At 30.6% G+C, this 19,166-nt stretch overlaps 3 protein-coding genes across 7 annotated transcripts in view; all 3 read left to right on the top strand.

Moving 5' to 3' along the window:
- The window catches only part of LOC125862758 (phosphopantothenoylcysteine decarboxylase subunit VHS3-like), a 29,588-nt gene extending 29,044 nt beyond the window's left edge, over positions 1-544 (top strand). The window contains exon 2 of the mRNA XM_049542894.1: positions 73-544. Within this exon, the coding sequence (XP_049398851.1) occupies positions 73-544 (472 nt within the window). The remainder of the gene's footprint in view (positions 1-72) is intronic.
- LOC125862319 (cytochrome c1-2, heme protein, mitochondrial-like) overlaps positions 1-19,166 on the top strand; it is a 924,866-nt gene that overhangs the window by 85,055 nt on the left and 820,645 nt on the right. The window lies entirely within an intron of this gene.
- LOC125862338 (uncharacterized) overlaps positions 1-19,166 on the top strand; it is a 533,211-nt gene that overhangs the window by 36,922 nt on the left and 477,123 nt on the right. Inside the window, exons 1-2 of one of the 5 annotated variants that reach the window (XM_049542389.1) lie at positions 17,054-17,129; positions 17,253-17,299. The exons of 3 other annotated variants lie outside the window; for them this stretch is intronic. The gene's annotated coding sequence lies outside the window, so the exon portion shown is untranslated. Of the gene's footprint in view, positions 1-17,053; positions 17,130-17,252; positions 17,300-19,166 lie in introns of those variants that run through there. One more of the 5 variants, XM_049542394.1, reaches the window with a different exon arrangement.

The raw sequence follows: 19,166 nt of genomic DNA, 5'->3' as shown, positions 1-19,166 counted from the left end.
AATTTTTATTTTCTCTATTTAATTTAGTATCTGATACAAGTACATATTTTCATATCTAATACATTGTTGTAGGTTATTTTTTCCTGAGCTTAAAAGATCTATGGAGATGGTTCAAGAATTAAAGCATGGTGTTAGTGAAGATTTCTTCTTTTATGAATATATGTCTAGTAGTGATGAGAGTTCTGACAGTGATGGGTATGATACCATTACACATGGAGGAACGAGTAATGATGATGACGGATCTTCTAATAACGATGTAGAGAATAACAATAATAACAATGAACGTGATGATAATGATGATAATAATAATCATAACAACAATAAGAATGAAAAAAATAGTAATGATGATAAGGATGAGGTTGACGATGATGATCAGGATGAGGATGAGGATGAGGATGAGGACGAGGATGCGGACGGTCAAGATTGTGATGACAATGACCATGAAGAAGATCAAGAACCAAAAAATAAGAAGCAGAAGTTGGAGAAGGAAAAGGAGATAGAGGAGGAGAAGGTGGATGAGGATGATAAGGGAAAGCAAACATAAAAGGAAAAGGGATAGGGTAAGTGTGAAATGAAAATTTATGCTTGATTTAATAAATAAGACTTATTTCATAGTGCATATTGTTGTGTTTTGAAAGATAGTTACTTTGTACTTTTAAGGGGTTGTTTGGTTGGGAACAAATATTCTGAGATAACTTATTCCATCACTATGATATAAATGGTGGGATAAATTATCCCAAAAATGACAACCAAACAAGATACAAAAACTTTATTCCATCACTATTTTCTTATCCCATCACTATTTATTTCTATCCCTCTCACTTTTCCGGTACAAATCTTATTGTAGACTCCAGGCGGATATAGCACCATATTACTAGTTTCTAAACACATGACATCATCTCACACTTATCTATGTTCACATCTTTAAATCGCTCAAACTTAAATAGTTATTGTGTTTTATAATACAACAAATAAAATAAATAAAGATAAATAGATTCATCACGGATTATTTACAATAACTTCTCATACATGAAAAATGTGTTAATTTTATCTCATTATTTTTGCCAACCGAAGTATTTGGAAAACCATAAGTCTTTATTTTAAAAACTATAGTAAATGATAACACGTGATTAAGAGTCACGATTGATGCAAGAATATATCTTATGTCCACTAAGGGGTTGTTTGGTTTGAAAACAAGTGATGTTGGAATTAATTGTGTTGGATAAGCTATGTTGGGATTAGTTATGCTAGGATAAGTTATGTTGGGATATGTTATGCTGGGATTAGTTATCCTGAGAATATTTTTTATTGATTGTTTGATTAGTTGTATTCAAAATAATGTACATTGCATAATTTTCTAAGAATAAGTTATTTATTTAAAAAAATACCCTCCACCTTATCTAGTTGTTATATTTTCTTTGCAAACTTTTGTTATTCATTCTTAAAAATAAAACTTTCATTTTATATCGCTTAAATATTTTTGTGTGTGCATTCTCATTTTACGTTTGTTACTTTAATTAATTTTATTTGTCAAACATTTCTTTTATTCTTTTAATTTTTTTTTTTAAGAAAGTTCAAAAATAGTGTGTGTAAAAATAAAAAATTTAATCTTACGTTTGTTAAAGTAAAAGAATATATATTATTTATGTCAGTTAATTTAAGTACATATCACTCTTAAAATGTAAAATATTAAAGTTACCTTCATAATAATTTATATATATAATATAAAATTTCAAGTGACTAAACGAATGTTTAATCAAAATATGTAATTCATTAGTAGAGAAATCAAAATATAAATAAGCATAAGAATTACTCAAATAAATTCAACGATATATTCATAAATAAAAATTATATTTATATAGTGTAATTTTTAATGAAAAATACGAAGAATCATCATAAAAATAAGGAGTTGTGAAGGTTACTATATAAGGTATTAAAAGTATTATTATTCCACCAAAAGGTAGAGATAACTTATCCTAATGCTAACTATTAATCTTGAAATATATAAGTTATTCCAGATTTTGTAACCAAACAAGAGATTAAAGGCTACTCAAAATTTATCTCAGAATTAGCTTTCCATATTCATCATACCAAATAACCCCTAAATAAAAATAAAATGAAATATATTATGTTATGAAATATATATTTTGTTAACTCTTAAGCAATTAAAGTTAAAGGTCAAATTCATCGATGACCCCCTAAAGTTAGCATCAACTTTCACTTAGGCAGTTCAACTGAGCAATGCTTATTTTAGACACCTCACATAAGGTTTTGATGTGTCATTTTGACACTTTCTGCTGACATGTCAAACTAAGTGTGATACACTCAACACACTAGCGCGTAAAGGCTTTTTATAGCTATTTTTTATTTCATTTTGTCTTCTTCGTCTCCATTTCTCAAGCCACCACCTCCCACCATTTTTTCAAGCTTAAACTCCTTCAATCGAGGTCGAATTTTTTATTCAAATTCATTTTCAAACCAATTTTTTCTCCATTGTATTGCTTTTCTAAATTTACTATCACCTCGCTCCACCTTTTTCGCCGAAAAAATGAATACGAACACCCATATTTCATATTTCTTCTCTTTCTTTCTTCCTCTCCCTCTTTTCTTCCCACAAAACAACTCTAAAAAAAAAGAATAAATTATGAAAACAAAAGAAAAGAATAATTTTTAAAAAAACACACAAAAGAATTGACTGTAACAAAAAAAAAACGTTAAATGGATACTACACTCATATTTTATATTTTCTCTCNNCCCCCCCCCCCCCCCCCCCGCCCCTCCCTCTCTCTTTTTATCTTAAAACAACATCAAAATAGGAAAAACAAGATTTGAAACAAATTTTAAAATCATATTAAAAAAAAAAAAAAATTGTTGCGCGTAGTGTATTTTATTTACTAAATAGATTTTAAAATATTTTTTAACTTAAAATAACACATGTTAATAATTAATTGATTGTTTGTCACTTCATCAACGAGTGTATTGTACTCTCCAATTTTTTGTTTATTGTAAAAAAAAGTGTCAAAATGACACACCAAAACTCTATATGAGATGTCTAAAATGAACATCTTTCAGTTGATGTGTCTAAGTAAAATTTGGTGTCAGCTTTAAGGATCACCGATGAATTTAGCCAAAGTTAAATGCATGCACCTTGATTCTATATACTTATCATAAACCAACTCTTTGTTAGATATTGCTTGCAACACTTGCCAAATCGAAGAAGAAGAAAATTAACTTATGAATGTTATTTGATGAAATGACAAGGGAATAAAGAACAACAATGGAAGATCACCTGTTTACACTTTCAACGGTACTATCGGAACAAAGAAAATGATCAACTACAATGCAAGAATACGGATACCAATTATATACTCTATTCATTGCAACAAAAACAATTTTTAGTGGTAATAAATATACACATTAACAAAGAGTAATAAAACCTTTATCGGTATTAGTTAATTGTCATTGGATCAAGTGTCTCTATAGGCTTTAGTGCTAAATGCCGCTAAAAATACATTTTTAGTGGCATTTAAGTGATTCTTATTTTCCTTTCTCAGAGAAGCAAAGTGATTAAATTATGTGTTAGTCTATACATTCATCAAGATTCTAATACCACATAAAAATATATTGCTAGAATTTGCAACAAGTAGCCAGGCTTTAGAAAAGACGTATGATCGATGAGCTATATATGCTTCTAAATCGAATCTCACAAGGTAACCTAGACTGAACAGTGATATATAGATCGAGAGCTATAGTGAAAAAGCTCGCAGGTATGTTTGAAGATGATGGGATCACTGAATTAGAAGCACAACCTTCATTCATGCAAAATCAATTATTACACACTTTAGCAAGCAGAACTTAGCTTAGTTGCAGGCTTAAGTGAATGTAATGCAACAAATTTTGGTTTGATATGAAATGTGCGACGAGATTTTAGTCATGGGTGATATTCACATATCTATGCGTGCCTCGTGATCATAGGCTTCATGAGATTATAATAAATGACATGTGTATCACCCAAAAAGTTTCTAAGCTAAGATCCGAACTATACTATTTTTCTAATGTGTATAGGCCCGTACCAAGTGATTCCTAAATTTTCATAGGTACGTTGAAGGCAATTCTTTAGTGTGGGGATATTTTGGACATGAATTAAGGTCATAAGAATCATCCAGCACAAAGTTGAGTTGAAAACTCCTTTATCGATTGAGTTTCAATATGATTTTTTCTTTGGATCAACTTTAAACGAGCATATCTATTATAGTATGAAGAGTGATGTGTCCCTTTACCTATATATAAAATTAAGTTTCTTTGACTCTTCTTTCCAATGCCACCAACCATTCGAAAATCTGAGTCTAGAGCAGGGGCGGCTCAACATAATTTGTGGCCTAAAGCGAAATTTTAATTAGAGGCCTAAAATTTAAATAGACTTTAGTTGTATTTATTTATTTTTCTAAATTTTAGATGTAAATTATTACTTAATATTTTTTCTATAAATGATTTTTTCAGATACATTTTTTAATTATTATTTTTAGGTAAGATTTTATCAAATTAACATTGAAAAACATTATTTTATTGAGACAATTATTATATGAATTGATAACATAATTCTATAAGTAGTAAGTTAATATACATTAAATAGAGATAAGAGTTAGAATCATAGAATTTGATTCAAAAAGTTGATAAGTGGTATACCCCACTTTAATATGAGAAGTTACGAAGAAATAAAAAAAATTGTAATTCACTTTGTTCAACACTTTTCGACTATTGATTCATATTTTTGACAAAGTAGTACTCTAACTATCAAAGATTTGAAGAAATAGAGTGCAAAAGGAGTTGAAAAGGATAAATAATGTGAGAGTTAGCAAAGAAAATGTAAGAATCCAAAACAATGTTTTCTTGATTTCTTCTATTTCAATGGGGCTAAGAAGATTACAATATATATATATAAATGTACTTTTTATTATAAATAATTAATTTTTTTCATGAAAAAATTAAAAATAACCTTTTTTATTTTGTAGAAATTTGAGGCCCAAAAATTGGGGGCCTAAGACCTTGGCCTTAAAATTTATAGGCAAGAGCCGACACTGATCTAGAGTAAAAAGTTATGATCGATTTATTAGAGATGCTTTAGCCTGAGATTTCACTACCAAGTTCCACGACGGCCAACCAATAGTCGTGGATTCTTCTCGTATAATTGTATTAGAAATGTGAAATTTTCACTTGAGTTCCATTGAAGTATTCCAAGGGTCCCGGAAGGTCCGTAGCAACTGCATATCATACCCAGGTGAGTGGACAAGTCAAAGCCTTCAACAGGGTGATTAAACCCATCCTGGCAAAAAACTATGAATGCCAATCGAATATGTCTACGTAAAAAATAACTGTAAACTTAATTACATATATTTTTTAATCATAAATACATTAATTGTAGTTTTATGTGCAAAATAATTAGTAAGAGATTGTCATCAAACTATTAAGAAAAAGTCAATCAATACTAAACAATAAGTATATAATTCCACTTAGATTGATTTATGGCTTTTGAGTTACTNTGTTTAAAAACTTTGATTATTTTTGAATTTATTATATTTAAAAGGTGATATTATAAAATTATGTTATATTTATTACTACTATAAAAGTGTCTTTAAAATTGTGTCAAATCAATACTAAATAAATAAAAAAAAATTAAGAAAATAATTGATTTTATTATTAATTTTTTGTACCAAATGGCCAGTAGTTTAAGAAAAAATATAACTGAAAACCAAGTTTGCTATTTATGATTTTCAGAACTACTTTTTGAGTATTTTATCTTTAGAAAAACTTTTTTGAAAGACTTCTCTGATGAATTCTATCATCGGTAGGAGTATAATTTTTATTGTTCCATCTAATATTATTTTTCCATGTTAACGAAGTTTTGCAAAATATTAGTAGCTAGATTGGAGAAAAATAGTATTTGAAGGGTAAACATGTGGCATTAGTAAAGGATGGTCGTGGAAACTGTTTTTGGGGAAATTATCGATTTTAGAGATAGTGTTCGGTGAAATTCAATCTCTACTTATTATCGAGATCACAAAATGATTATTATCGAGAAAATAAAATTGAAATTCATAGTATGAAGATAGAGGACTTGTGTCCCGATAACATGATAAAAGAACAAAAGGACAGATACATCAGATATGTTCGTATCTTATCCTGCCAACAACAAAAAAATATTAGCTAGCACAGTTAACAATATTTTCATGTGCAATATGGTCATTGGACATAGTACTTAAGGACTCGAGTGGAATTTTACTATTTGTTGAAGTATCACCTTCTTTTATTTTACGTATAATTAATAGTTTTTAACACAATTATAAATCGTGAGACTCTAAACAATACAAAAAGCAATATATTGATATTTTTGTGCTGCAAGCTTTTCATATTTCACTAAGTCTTGGCTCTCAAGTTTTACTAAACAATTTTGGATCGGACCATGAACACTTAAACATCTTATGTTGATTCTTTTTACTCGCTTTATCTTTCTAAATGTTTTTATTTAACTCGTTCATGAACATTTTTAACTGTTTATAATCAAATTTAACAAAATAAATTGTGACACATATTTTTAACCTCATTATAAATTCAACTATATCACTCTTCGATGAACAAAGATTAGAATTAAAATAGTTCTGTAAATATAAGTCATCTCCTTTCTTGAGTTAAAAAGAAGGGAAAATGCATAAGTACCCCCCCAGCCTATACCCGAAATCCCAGAGACATACCTAACCTTTACTAAGGTCCTATTACCCCCCCGAACTTAATTTATCTATAATATTCTACCCCTTTTCGGCCTACGTGGCACTATCCTTGAAAATTTTGTCAACATGCGCTGGGCCCACAAGATAGTGTCACGTAGGCCAAAAAGGGATAGAATATTACATATAAAATAAGTTCGGGGNAGGACCTTATTAAAGATTAGGTGTGTCTCTGGGATTTCGGGCATAGGCTGGGGGGTACTTATGCATTTTCCCTAAAAAGAATGAATAATCTAATTAAATTTTGGAATGCTTCGATCATGAAATGCTTTTCCAAAAAGAAAAAAAGTGGAGCTAATATGGCTAGTAACATATAAATATTGTCAAATCAAGATGGTCAAAGACGATTGAATATTCTATTTTTAACTTTAATATCTCATAAGTTTTAATTTTTATTTTTTTTTGTATTAGTTAAGTTATACTCGTGACCCTTTCTTCGAAATTTAAACGTTTTGCCTAAAAATGGAAGTCTTGGCTATCAATGACATCATCTTGGAATATTTAGGTCTTGCTAGAGAATAATTAATGGATGTGTTTTAAAATTAAAAGAGAAATTGAAGAACTTTAAGTTATATATAGAGAGAGAAAATGGCCAAAAGACCCCCCAACGTATAGCCGAATTCCCAACTACACACTCATACTTTACGAGAGTTCTATTACCCCATTGGACTATTTTAAAGTGTAGTTATTTGCTCCCTAAATGCTGATGTGGCAAAGAAGATGTAGTTCACTCTCTTTGGGAGAGTGAGAGATAAAAAGATGATTAAAATATTAACTTTATAAATATTTAATTTATTTCATATTAATATTCTATTTTTTTTATAAAAAAAAATTATGTTTCCTTTTATTTTTTTTTACCTTCTTTATCTTTTCCCTTCAATGTTCATAAGATCCATAGACACCGGCGGGCTCACCTCGACCACCAGGACACCGCCCTCATCAACCTTTCATCACTAAGCCAATTCATATCTTCAAATCACATACTTTTCATCATATCTCCATTTTTCATCAATTTGAAAATTTGTTGGTAGCGCAAAATCAAAATCAAAATCAAAATTGAAAGTTAGAAGAATCGAACTTTAGACTGGTCATTAATGGAAGAGTTCACTAAAGTAATAGATTCAATTAATGGAGAAGAATTCATCATTGGGTGACAGACCCTTTAATGAAGAAGACCCATTTATTGAAATTGTTGTAAACATTAATCAGTGATAAAGTTTTTCGTTTGTCTCTAGCTTTAGAGAACGAGATTTCCTGGTGTTTAGAATTCCGGTGAAGGTCGAAGATGCGGTAGTCATGGCATCCTCGTCATCAAATCTGCAGAAGCATCAAAGAAAAAGAAATGGAGAAATGGAAAAGAAAGAGAAAAGGAGAAAATGAAAATATATTTTATAAAAAAGTAAAATATAAAAGAATAATTAATTTTTTATTATTATAAAAAAGGGTAATATTACGTGGCAGCGCGTGTTGATTACTACCTAATACGAATCTGGGCGTGAGTTTGTAGGGGGCTAGATATTTCACTTTTAAAAGGTTCAGGGGGTGATAAGACCCCCATGAAGAATAAGTGTGTAGTTGAGAATTCGGTAATAGCTTTAATTAATATTATGATTTTATAAAAGACAATAATTATAATGAAACGCCTCTTCATGATTTTACTATATTTTTCATGATCTTTTAGATAATAGATATATATCTTTTGTTGATTAAATATATGTGAGATATTAACCCCATATGAAATTATTCATTCAAGTTAATGTATAATAATAAGTTAAATAACGTATCGAAAAAAAAGTAATGAAGAAGAGAAAAAAATATTCAAATTTGGTAATGTGTATATCTAAGAGACAATCTAAGAGCATGTTTGGCATGACTGTTGGGAGGCCAAAAGTATTTTTTTTTTTTTTGGAAAAACACTTTTAACAATAAATATCAGTGTTTGACAAATTCTTAAAACTGCCTTAATGGAAGTAGTAGCAATTTTTCTGTTGTTGGGAAAAAATTAAAAATTTCTGCTTCTTACAAAAAGCAAAAGCAAAAGCAAAATATTATTTTCTTGAAAACTAAAATATCCCTCTCATATATACATATTTACCAATATAACCCTTATTAATTACTCAATTAACATATCTCATAAGTTTGGTTAAGATTAAAAAAAAATATTTTTATTTTTATATAATAATTTTTTATTTTATTTATGTTTATCAATTATTATTACTTTACATTTTATATATTATTTTACGTTTTATTTTACAGAATCATAAATAAATGTAACAACAACATTTTTGTAGGACTAAAAATATGAAGGACTTTATTTTTTTTGTGGTGAATTATTCATATATAGTGGTTTAATTTGTGAAATGGTTTTTAAATTTATTTTTCTTGAAATTTTGAATTATATTTAAGTCATCATGTTAATATTTATTTATGTATAATATTGATTGAAAATTTGAATATGTATATTTTAATTTAATTAAGAAAAAAATTAATTAAAAATTTTCTAATAAATATTTAAAATAGTTTCTCTCTAAAATAATCTTAATATTATAAGTACATTGATACTTGCCGTTTTTCGTAATTTGACTCTCAAAGGAACTTTTTAAAAAAGATTAGTCAAACACGATTTGCTTATCAAAAACAGTTTTCAAATGAATTAGAAAGAATTTTTTTTTTCCAAAAGCACTTTTAAAAAAGTCATTTTAAAAATAATGCCAAACAGACTCTAACTTTATTTCATCTTTTATAAACAATCTAATATGATTTTAAGATGTAAAAAAAAAAAGAATTAGATTATTGAAAATGTAAATATACCCTAATTACCAGTTAACATGTGGAATGAGAAGTTACCATAGTAATGAAATTATGAAATACTTAACGAATTTAGATATTATTATTTTTTGAACTTTTGATTAAGAACTTTTAAATTTTAAGTCGCATATAATATAAAGAAGTAGTATATGAATTTATGAAAATTGTCTTTCAAGCGAAAATCAAACTTCTAAAACGTAAAAGTAATGAAAATAAATGATATTTTCAATTAATTTTGTAGACATTTTATTTCGACGTTTATGTTCTTGCATATAGTTCATAGCATCTCTAATAACATCAATCTAAACAAAATAAATAATTATTTAGCTAGGTAAAATAATGAACACAAAGGAGATCAAGCCATAGTAAAAAATATATGTTTTATTTAAAAATATATATACAAGGAAAATGACTTAATTTTCGAAAAATCGATTAAACTTATAGTTTAAGAGAAATTGAATTTCCAAAAGAACAGAGTCGCCACTTAATTTTTAGTAAAAAATCAAGAAAAATGCAAGTTTTTTCAAAAGACTTAAACAGATAAAATCAATTGAAAAAGGGTTCGAAGTTCAATGTACACTCCGAGAAGGTGTTAGGCTCTCGGAATGCCCGCTAACTTGCGGTTGACCGGCAATTTGACTTAAAATGATTTGACTAGTTTTGAGAAATTTAACATAGGAATATTTAAATAAATTACAATATTTAATTAATTAAAAAAATATAAAAGATTAGATAAACGACACATTTTCTTTTTTAGAGAAAATAATTCAATAATGACACATTTGGCTTGTGAAACCAGTGATTAGAATTTTAATAAAACTAGATTAATTAAAATTTATTTAATTCATTTTTTAAAAAAATAATAATTTGAATCAATTAAAGCATGAGACCATTTTAAATCAATTGACAAAAAGAGAACACACACAATTTTATTTTATTTTTATATTGGTTCATTTGAGAAATGTGCTAACTTAAAACCATTTAAATAAGCAAAACGATTAAAGGAAGAGGCATTCAAAACATATTTTTTTTAAGAACAAAAGATTTAATTAAAATAACATATGGCCAATATATTTGATTAGTAAGATAAAATGAATACAATAAATAAATAAAAGTGTATTAAAAGTAAGCCAATGTAAAGAAATATAACTTATCGTTTGGGGAATTTAATTAGGTTAGTTAACAATTTAAAGGTTAGAGTCAACACATGATAAATAATAAATAATCATAATTAAATAATTAAAGAGTAGGGAGAAATTGAATTTGGGCCCTTCTTGGGCCAAATTCGCTGCTGATTTTGGGCTTAGGCTCAATTTCCGTTTTTGTATATGCTGGTTGTATACCAGTGTATATCGTATGAATCCAGCCCATTTTTTTTTGTATATAAGACTATATACCAAATGTATACAACCTAATTCAACTTCCAAAACACCTGTTTCAATTTTTGGCCTTGCATTTATTGCGTTTTGACATGTATAGCATGTATACAAAATCTGTATACCAGTGTATACCAGCCTTTCCCTGCGTTTTTTGCTTCCATTTACCCTGTATTTTAGCTTCCCTTTCAACTTTATTTGATCGACGAAGCAGAATCGAACTTAGACTCTAGGATATGCAAAGAGGGAGTCCAAAAGGGACTCGAACGCGATTCATAACAAAAGAAAAGAAAGAAAAGAATTAGTAAATGGAACTCTTAAAGCAGCTGGAAAGACATACGATGTATAGCATAATTATATATAATTATATATATATATATGTAAACCACATTATAGATCCAAATAAAATTAAAGACATCACTTTATGTTCCTATGAGATTAATACTAAAACAGGAACGACCCTAGTCTAGACTTTAAACGAATGCCAGGAAACAAATCCAAAGTTTCGGCTTAATTAAAGAAATATAGACATCAAGCAGCATCGCTCTATAAAAAAAAGAACTCATTTGAATGCAAAGGACTACTCATATTTTTACTCCAAGCAAATGGATCTGTACACACATTTCCTAAAAAATTATACACATGAACTAGATGGGGATAACATTTAATAACAGTAGACAAAACCAAATAAAGTAATAATAAAAAAATAAAATAAAAAGAAAATGGAAGGATCACATTAAGTCATAAGACAACTGCAATAAAATTAAACTTGACTGATTTAGGCAACACTAGCGATCTAAACTCGGAAATAAGCTCAAGAATAGTGAGACAAATCCTTTGACACTTTCAAGACATGTAACAGAATATGAAAATCACTGTAAGAAAGGAACAGGACAGCATCTCATAGGTTAGCAAATGGACGAGACAGATTTAAGGTGAGCATCATGGTCATAAATTCAAGAAAAGCACATACAGAGATATAAGCCCAAACGAGCGTTAATCCATCTTGAAAATGAACACGCATTACCCCATTTTAGCAAAAATAAGATGAAGAGAATAATATCAGACTGAACATACCATATAAGCTCATCTCAAAATCCCCAAGGAATAATACACTAAACCGACATAGTGAACTTAAAACAACCAAGGGATTACGAGTTGATTACCTTGTCGCGGGCAGCTAAACCGGGACAATATTGAGCAGGGAGACAGCAAGGACGAGTTTTCACCACTGAAAGGGATTTCGAACACTTCGGCAGACTCCGACAACACGAGAAAGAGGAACCGAACCAATAGACGACTTAGATCTTTTCAAAGTTATTTTGGAATGCTTCTATTCAACTATTCTCTCTATTTGCTAGTTTATCAGATGCCTAAAACCAACGCCCTTCTTTCTTATCCTAAAATTTCCAACCAAAATCTCCCACTCTAAAAAAAAAATCCCCCCCTTCTGATGAAAAGAGGGCCACCTTATATAATGAAAGTAGGGCAGAAATAGGAGGGAAAACGGATAAAATTTGGGTAAGAGGAGACCAATTCAAAATTCAAAACTCCCCCAAGACTTTCACGATTCAGGTGAGACAACTTTTCTGAGGTTTCAACTCCATTCCGGAAGTGGAAAGGGGGAGACGAATGGACTCGATATATTCACTCGTCCTTGAGATGCTACGTGGAGCGATCTCACGCTCCCAAGGACGGGAGACGCGGCTGGCAGATGCTTTTTTGCTGCTGTTGCAGCGAGGAAGACGCGGCTGGCAGATGTTGTAACGTTGAACTGGAATGTTCTGAACGTTTTGCTGGAGTTTCTCTTGTTAAAAAATAATTGGGTTGGAAATTTGGGCTAAAAGCAAGAATGGGCTAGAGTATGGGAATTGGAAAAAGGATTGGGCCCAGGGAATTGGAAAAGGAATGGGCTGTTGATTTTTTTTTTATAAAGGCCCAAAATTGGACCCTTTAATATAGCCAAATAAATTACCAATTTAGCTAAATTGAATTTCACTAGTGAATTTGGCTGAAACTTAGGTAGGACGAATTAATATGATTGATTTATGAGCTTCTCAAACTTGAACGAAATAAAATAATTAATTCGAATATAAACTATCCGATTTCAATAACTCAAAATTATAACTATAAATTATACTAGACTAAATTAATAACGTATTTACTAAAACAATGTAGAAATCTTTTGATATGGTTTTCAAATATTTATAAAATATATTAGTTATATATATAATCATACGAAATACATTCATTATTCAAAATACTATAAAAAGTCGATTGAAATTACCTAAAATAACCATGAAACTATTTTAATTTTATAAAGCTAATTATTCTAAGTCGTTTGAAATCTAAAAAGCTCAAAAAATTAATTATTATCGGGGAGGGTCAAAATTGGGTGTCAACAACTGTCCCTCATTTTACTCGGATTGATGCAAGAAATTCGAGGAAAATGAAATTGACTAATCTAATTTTGACCGACCACGTCTTCATCTTTTGGAAAAGGGATTTAGTGCGGACTTTAGGAATTATGGCCGAACCTTGGAAATAGGTTTCCTACATATCTCAGGCTATATGAGAATTCAGGCCACTTGTAGTTCGATACGCTTGATTTGACGCACGATTTTGAAAGGATTCAAAAGTTATCCCGATATCGAATTATGAAGGCATCAGAATGCTCGAGAATACGATTTACGAGAGAATGTTGGAATACAGCCGAGTTTCAACACTGATTCTGCCTACATATCCCTTTGCTTAGGGAATCAGGCCGCTTGTAGTTCGACTCGATTGGTTGGAAAGGAAATCTATTATGCTAGATCACCTTTGGTTTCGAAAAAGTGACAAAATAGGTCGAGTATGAAAAAGAGGCTTGCAACCTCTTAGCCATGAATACGGAGCTCTTCACATCCATAAGTAAGAACTTACATTGACATAATTTCCAAAGCTCTTGATGTATTGTCACTCGGATTGGACAGATGCCTCCAGTGAAGAATCAAATTTTTCTGGTGCAAAACCGAAATCGATAAACCTAAAGAAAAACCCACATGCCTTCTGATAGGGGTATGGTTTGATTGTGGTGGAAGTCGTTCCTCTGCTCGCGTCCTAAGAGTTTGGCACTCCTTTTCGGACTATGTCCTAGTTCGCTGCTAAGAAAAAGTTTCACGTTGTGCTGCATCTTAATTGATGTCGTCCGCACCTGTGGTTTGTTTTGAGAATTCATCCTCTTGGATGCTCTCGACAAAGACTGAGATAAAACTCATTAGTATAAAAATGTCATTCAAATGGAGGGACAGTGTCTTTTACCGTGTTGACACTTAATTGTTCTCCTTGAACATTTGACGTCAACTCTATCGGGTTTGACGTGAAGTAAATAAAGCATGTGTCTCATATTTGTAATATAATCTTTAATGTACTCTTCATTTAATGTCAAAACAATAAAAATAAGCTGGTGTAACATATTGACGGTTCTCTTGATGTCGTTGTTGATGGTTCTCTTGAAGTCGTTTTTGCAAAGAAAAAATGATGCAGTTGATGTTGATCCTCTTGTGATGGGTAAATCTTTCTCTTGCAATGCATAACTTTTTTTTCGCGATGCATGAATCTTTCTCTTGCTATGCATGAATCTTTTTCCCGTGATGCATGAAGTTTTCTCCTACTATGCATGGTTTCTTCTTCTTGCTATGCATAAATCTCTTTTCCGCGATGCATGACTTCTTTATCTTGCAATGCATGACTTTTTTCTGCGATGCATGGATCTTCTCTTGCAATGCATGAATCTTTTTCTCGCAATGCATGAATCTTTTTCCGCGATGCATGGATCTTCTCTTGCAATGCATGAATCTTTTCCCGCGATGCATGAATCTTTTTCTCGCAATGCATGAACCTTCTCTTGCAATGTATGAATCTTCTCTTGCAATGCATGAATCTCTTCTTTCGCGATGCATGACTCTTTTCCCTCTTGCACTGCATAAATCTTTTTCCTCTTGCAATGCATGAATCTCTTTTCTCGCGATGCATGAATCTTTTTCCTTGATATCTCCCTGGTATTAAACGAAGATAATGCTCCACCGAGCAACATAGGTGATCTTCTAGGTATCTTCTGGGGTGGCGGTACGTCTCAATCGACAATATAAATAAAAATGACCCTCAGAGTAGTGGTATCATCTCATTTGACAATACGATATAAATTACTCTTCGGGTAGTGATATCGTCTCAATCGACAATATAAATAAAAATAACCCTCGGAGTAGTGGTATCATCTCATTTGACCATACGATATAAATGACTCTCCGGGTAGTGGTATCGTCTCATTCGATAATACGATATAAATAACCTTCAGGGTAAGAATATTATCATATCTGATAATATAATGCAGATAAATATCCTCCAGGTATCTTTAGTTGCTAGAAAATAATAATATTTCTCTCTTCAAGATTTTCATTTGTCCCATCTCCGAATGTAATTACATGTTTGTTATGGACTTCGCCTTGTTAGGAATTGAATGAAATAATGTCATTCCTATTCCAAAATCTTTGATATAAGCAGCATAAAATATTTCTTGCATCCACAGAAAAATTGTCAATTTTGGGGAGCTCTTTGCCCCTTTGACTTCTCCATATTCGTTTAATGGTGGAATATGTTGATCTTGAGGCAAGCTTATAGACCTGTGTCCACAGAAAAATTGTTAGTTTTTTTTTTTTTTTTTTAAAATGAACTGATCTGTGTCGATCTCTTCGGCTGTCTGCTCCTTGTCTTGCTATCTTCGATTGATTTCTCCGATCTCCCGCTTCTTGATAGATAAGACAAAACATTTTTTTTTATGCAAATATAATTGAAACATGAAGGAAAAGTTTTTAAGGAAAATAGATTTTCAAAAGTAGTTTTTGGAAAGTTACTGCCAAGTGTCATGTCACGTCAAGTTAAATGAACATCATTCGGAGTTTGTGTTTTGAGATCTGTCTGATCACTTGTTGGGAAGTATTCAAAGTTGCTCTAAACTCTTGCTGAACCTTATTGAAATTTTTGAGGTCATCCTCAAAAAATTCTGTCCCAGTTAACTGTCTTGACTTATCTCGGATTGTTGGTGAGCAAATCATGGAATTTTTGAGATCTTCTCAAAAATTATGTCCCAGTTGCAAATCTCAAAGTAACTTCAGTATTGACTTTGTTGGAATTTTTTAGTTTACTTATTACCATTATCTCTTATAAGTTTTACAAATCTCCAAAATCCCTCATTTTCGCACATCAGATTACTGTATCAGCGCTTATATTATTGTATCTCGCGCATCAGATTAATGTATCAACGCTTATATTATTGTATCTCGCGCATCAGATTAATGTATCAAAGTTATATAAGTGATGATACATGCGCGAGATACGATAATATAAGCGCAGATACATTAATCTGATGCGCGAGATACAATAATATAAGCGTTGATACAATAATCTGATGCGCGAGATACAATAATATAAGTGCTGATACACTAATTTGATGCGCGAAAATGAGGAATTTCTATAATTATAAACTTTTAAGGGATAAATTGTAATTTTGCCTTAAAAGTATGTGATTTCTGTGATTTGCCCTTTTTTATATATCAATTTTTATGCCTACAAATACATAATGTTTTTTTTCCGTAAAATCCTCTAAATTAAATAACAAAAACAAAATTGTCCTCTAGATCCATGAAATAGAGAGGTATGGGCCATGAGCCATGGTCCATAAAGATGAATTTGGGCTTGAAGTAGTGTTAGGGTTTTAGGGTTTTAGTGTTAACATCGCAAGCTCTCGCATCGTCTCTTCGCTCTTTTGTAAGTCATTTTTCCCTTAATCTTTTTATTCATGAATCTTCTGTTGTATTGTGCATTTAAATTTATGTTTTGTATATTTGTATGTATTTCTACACATCTGAAAAGATGGGTGGATTAATTAAGGCTTAATAAGAGGCACGCTGCTTATAAATAAAGGTTTAAGGTCAAATTGAACATGAAAAAAAATCTTAGTACTCATTTGGCATTACTGATCCTGTGTTTGGTTGGAATTTTCAGTTTGTATAATAATTCTACATAACTAGTCCATGAATTCAAAGCAACACTTATTCAGAGTCCTCTGTTTGCTAAAAGTCATTTCTAAGAATGGGTCTTGAATCTTGATGGAGGAGATCTATTGGTGCCGACATAACTCTAATCTTTTTTAACTACGTGATGCATATTTTCAAGATTGGTTGTTTTTCAGCCTTTTTTGATGCTTGTGTTTTCAGTTTTTGACGGTATATTTGATGGTTTATGGCAGGTTTGGCTTGTATCTGGTAATTAGATTCAAGAAGAGAAAATGTCTGGGTAAATAGTTAGTATTACTACTATGTGTTTTAACAACATTAACTGATGTTCTGATGTGAGGCTAAAAATACATATTTTTAATCATTATTTGCCTCATATTTATTATTTATATTTGTCCTTTTTGAGCATTAATTTTATAAATTGTGCTAAATAGTGTATTTTATTTGTAGGAGTAAATTGACGTAAAGTTGAAAAAGTTTGGAGCTTAAACGAATTAAAGATGGAAGGTTGAAGAAGGAAATCAAGCAGGCAGCTTAATGAATTAAATTTAATATAATATTATATAAAATATAAAATTGCAGCGTTCTAATTGAAAAAAGAATATGTTGCCACGTGGCAGTCATTGAAGGCATCTCCAAGACTCCAACTATTGAAGGCGGCGGAAGTCTAAGGCAGTTACTGTTCATGCGTAAAACGTAGGAATTCAATTCTGTTTGGGTTTTAATTTCCTAATTTGTCTTGAACTCAATTATTTTATTTTAGGGTTCCTACATCTATAAATAGTGCATAGAAATAATTATTAGAGGAAAAAAAGCCAAGAACCAAGATACAAGACATAATATAAATTTTCTTCTAGCTTAGGAACTTTGGAAGAGCCGCCGTGGAGGCCGGAGAATTGTGATTTATTCTTTCTTCTCCTTTATTATTTATTTGTATTCGTGATTAATAAAAATAGTTTAGCTATTGTTCTTAACTTTTTATGATTAACACAAGCATAGTTATTTTAATAAATTTTGATTGTGTTTTTGAGATAATGAGTAGCTAACTTTCATAACCAGGGTTGTGGGAACCATGAGCGATTAACAAAGTATGAATAGTAAATAAGCAATTCTTGACTAGTATTTTGCATGCATTGATAATTCTTTCGTTTAGAAGTCTTTTTAACGGTGGCCAACGTTAGAACTCGCCTTGTTACTACTTGCCGGACCAAGGAGGTAATTAACAAGAAAAGAATTATCAACATAGATTTAGTGTGATACTATCTAATAGGCTAGTGTCGATTGGTGCGAAGTAATAACTAAGCCAAACATCGATTATGATGTCTAATATGAGGTAAAGGTAAGGGTTAGTAAATTATACACACGTAGCCGGACCAAGGTGCGGGGTGAGATTCTCTAAATGCCGGACCAAGGATTTAGAGATACCTAACTTATCACTTTGCATGTAATACACTAGAAAAAAATTACTATTATTAGGATTACTGCGTTATGAGCTTATGGGGAACACATTCCTACTTACTTTTCATAATCTGAATATAAATAAATACTTAGTTCAAAGCTATCTTTTTATTATTTTTATTTTATTTTATTTCAATTTAAATCCCCCATTTTTATAACGACTATCGAGTTAAATATTTACTATTGACAATATTCTTCCATATTCTCTGTGGGATCGACCCCGACTCATAGTTGGGTAAATATATTGCATACGATCGTTTATATTTCTTTTCAAGAAATATATTTGAACGTTATCATGTTCACTATCATGAAAATAGCTTCTTTTACCTGGAATTTATGTTACTATGATCCATATTAGGTGAACATGTCACATCAGCTCTCCTTTTATTAAGATGTTGCGTTCTTCTTTGGTTTCTTTTGCTCTGATACCAATCTTGGGGGAGAGTGCTCTTTTCTGGTATTATTTTCAGGTATTAATTTTGTCATTATACATTTTTTCTAAAGGTATTAATCTTATAATTTCTTTTATATTTTCTAGTATATATTCTATATATTGTATATCTTGGGTTCGTTGATATGTTTCTATATTTTCTTTTATCAGATTTCCTAATAAGGTGATATCTACAATGGTTGTTTGTCAATATTGAAGGTATTCGTAATTTATCATTAGTCTGAGAATTCTAATTCTA

Source organism: Solanum stenotomum, chromosome 4 (genome assembly GCF_019186545.1).
Source record: "Solanum stenotomum isolate F172 chromosome 4, ASM1918654v1, whole genome shotgun sequence".
Taxonomy (NCBI): domain Eukaryota; kingdom Viridiplantae; phylum Streptophyta; class Magnoliopsida; order Solanales; family Solanaceae; genus Solanum; species Solanum stenotomum.
This window is presented reverse-complemented; position numbering and strand designations above follow the sequence as displayed.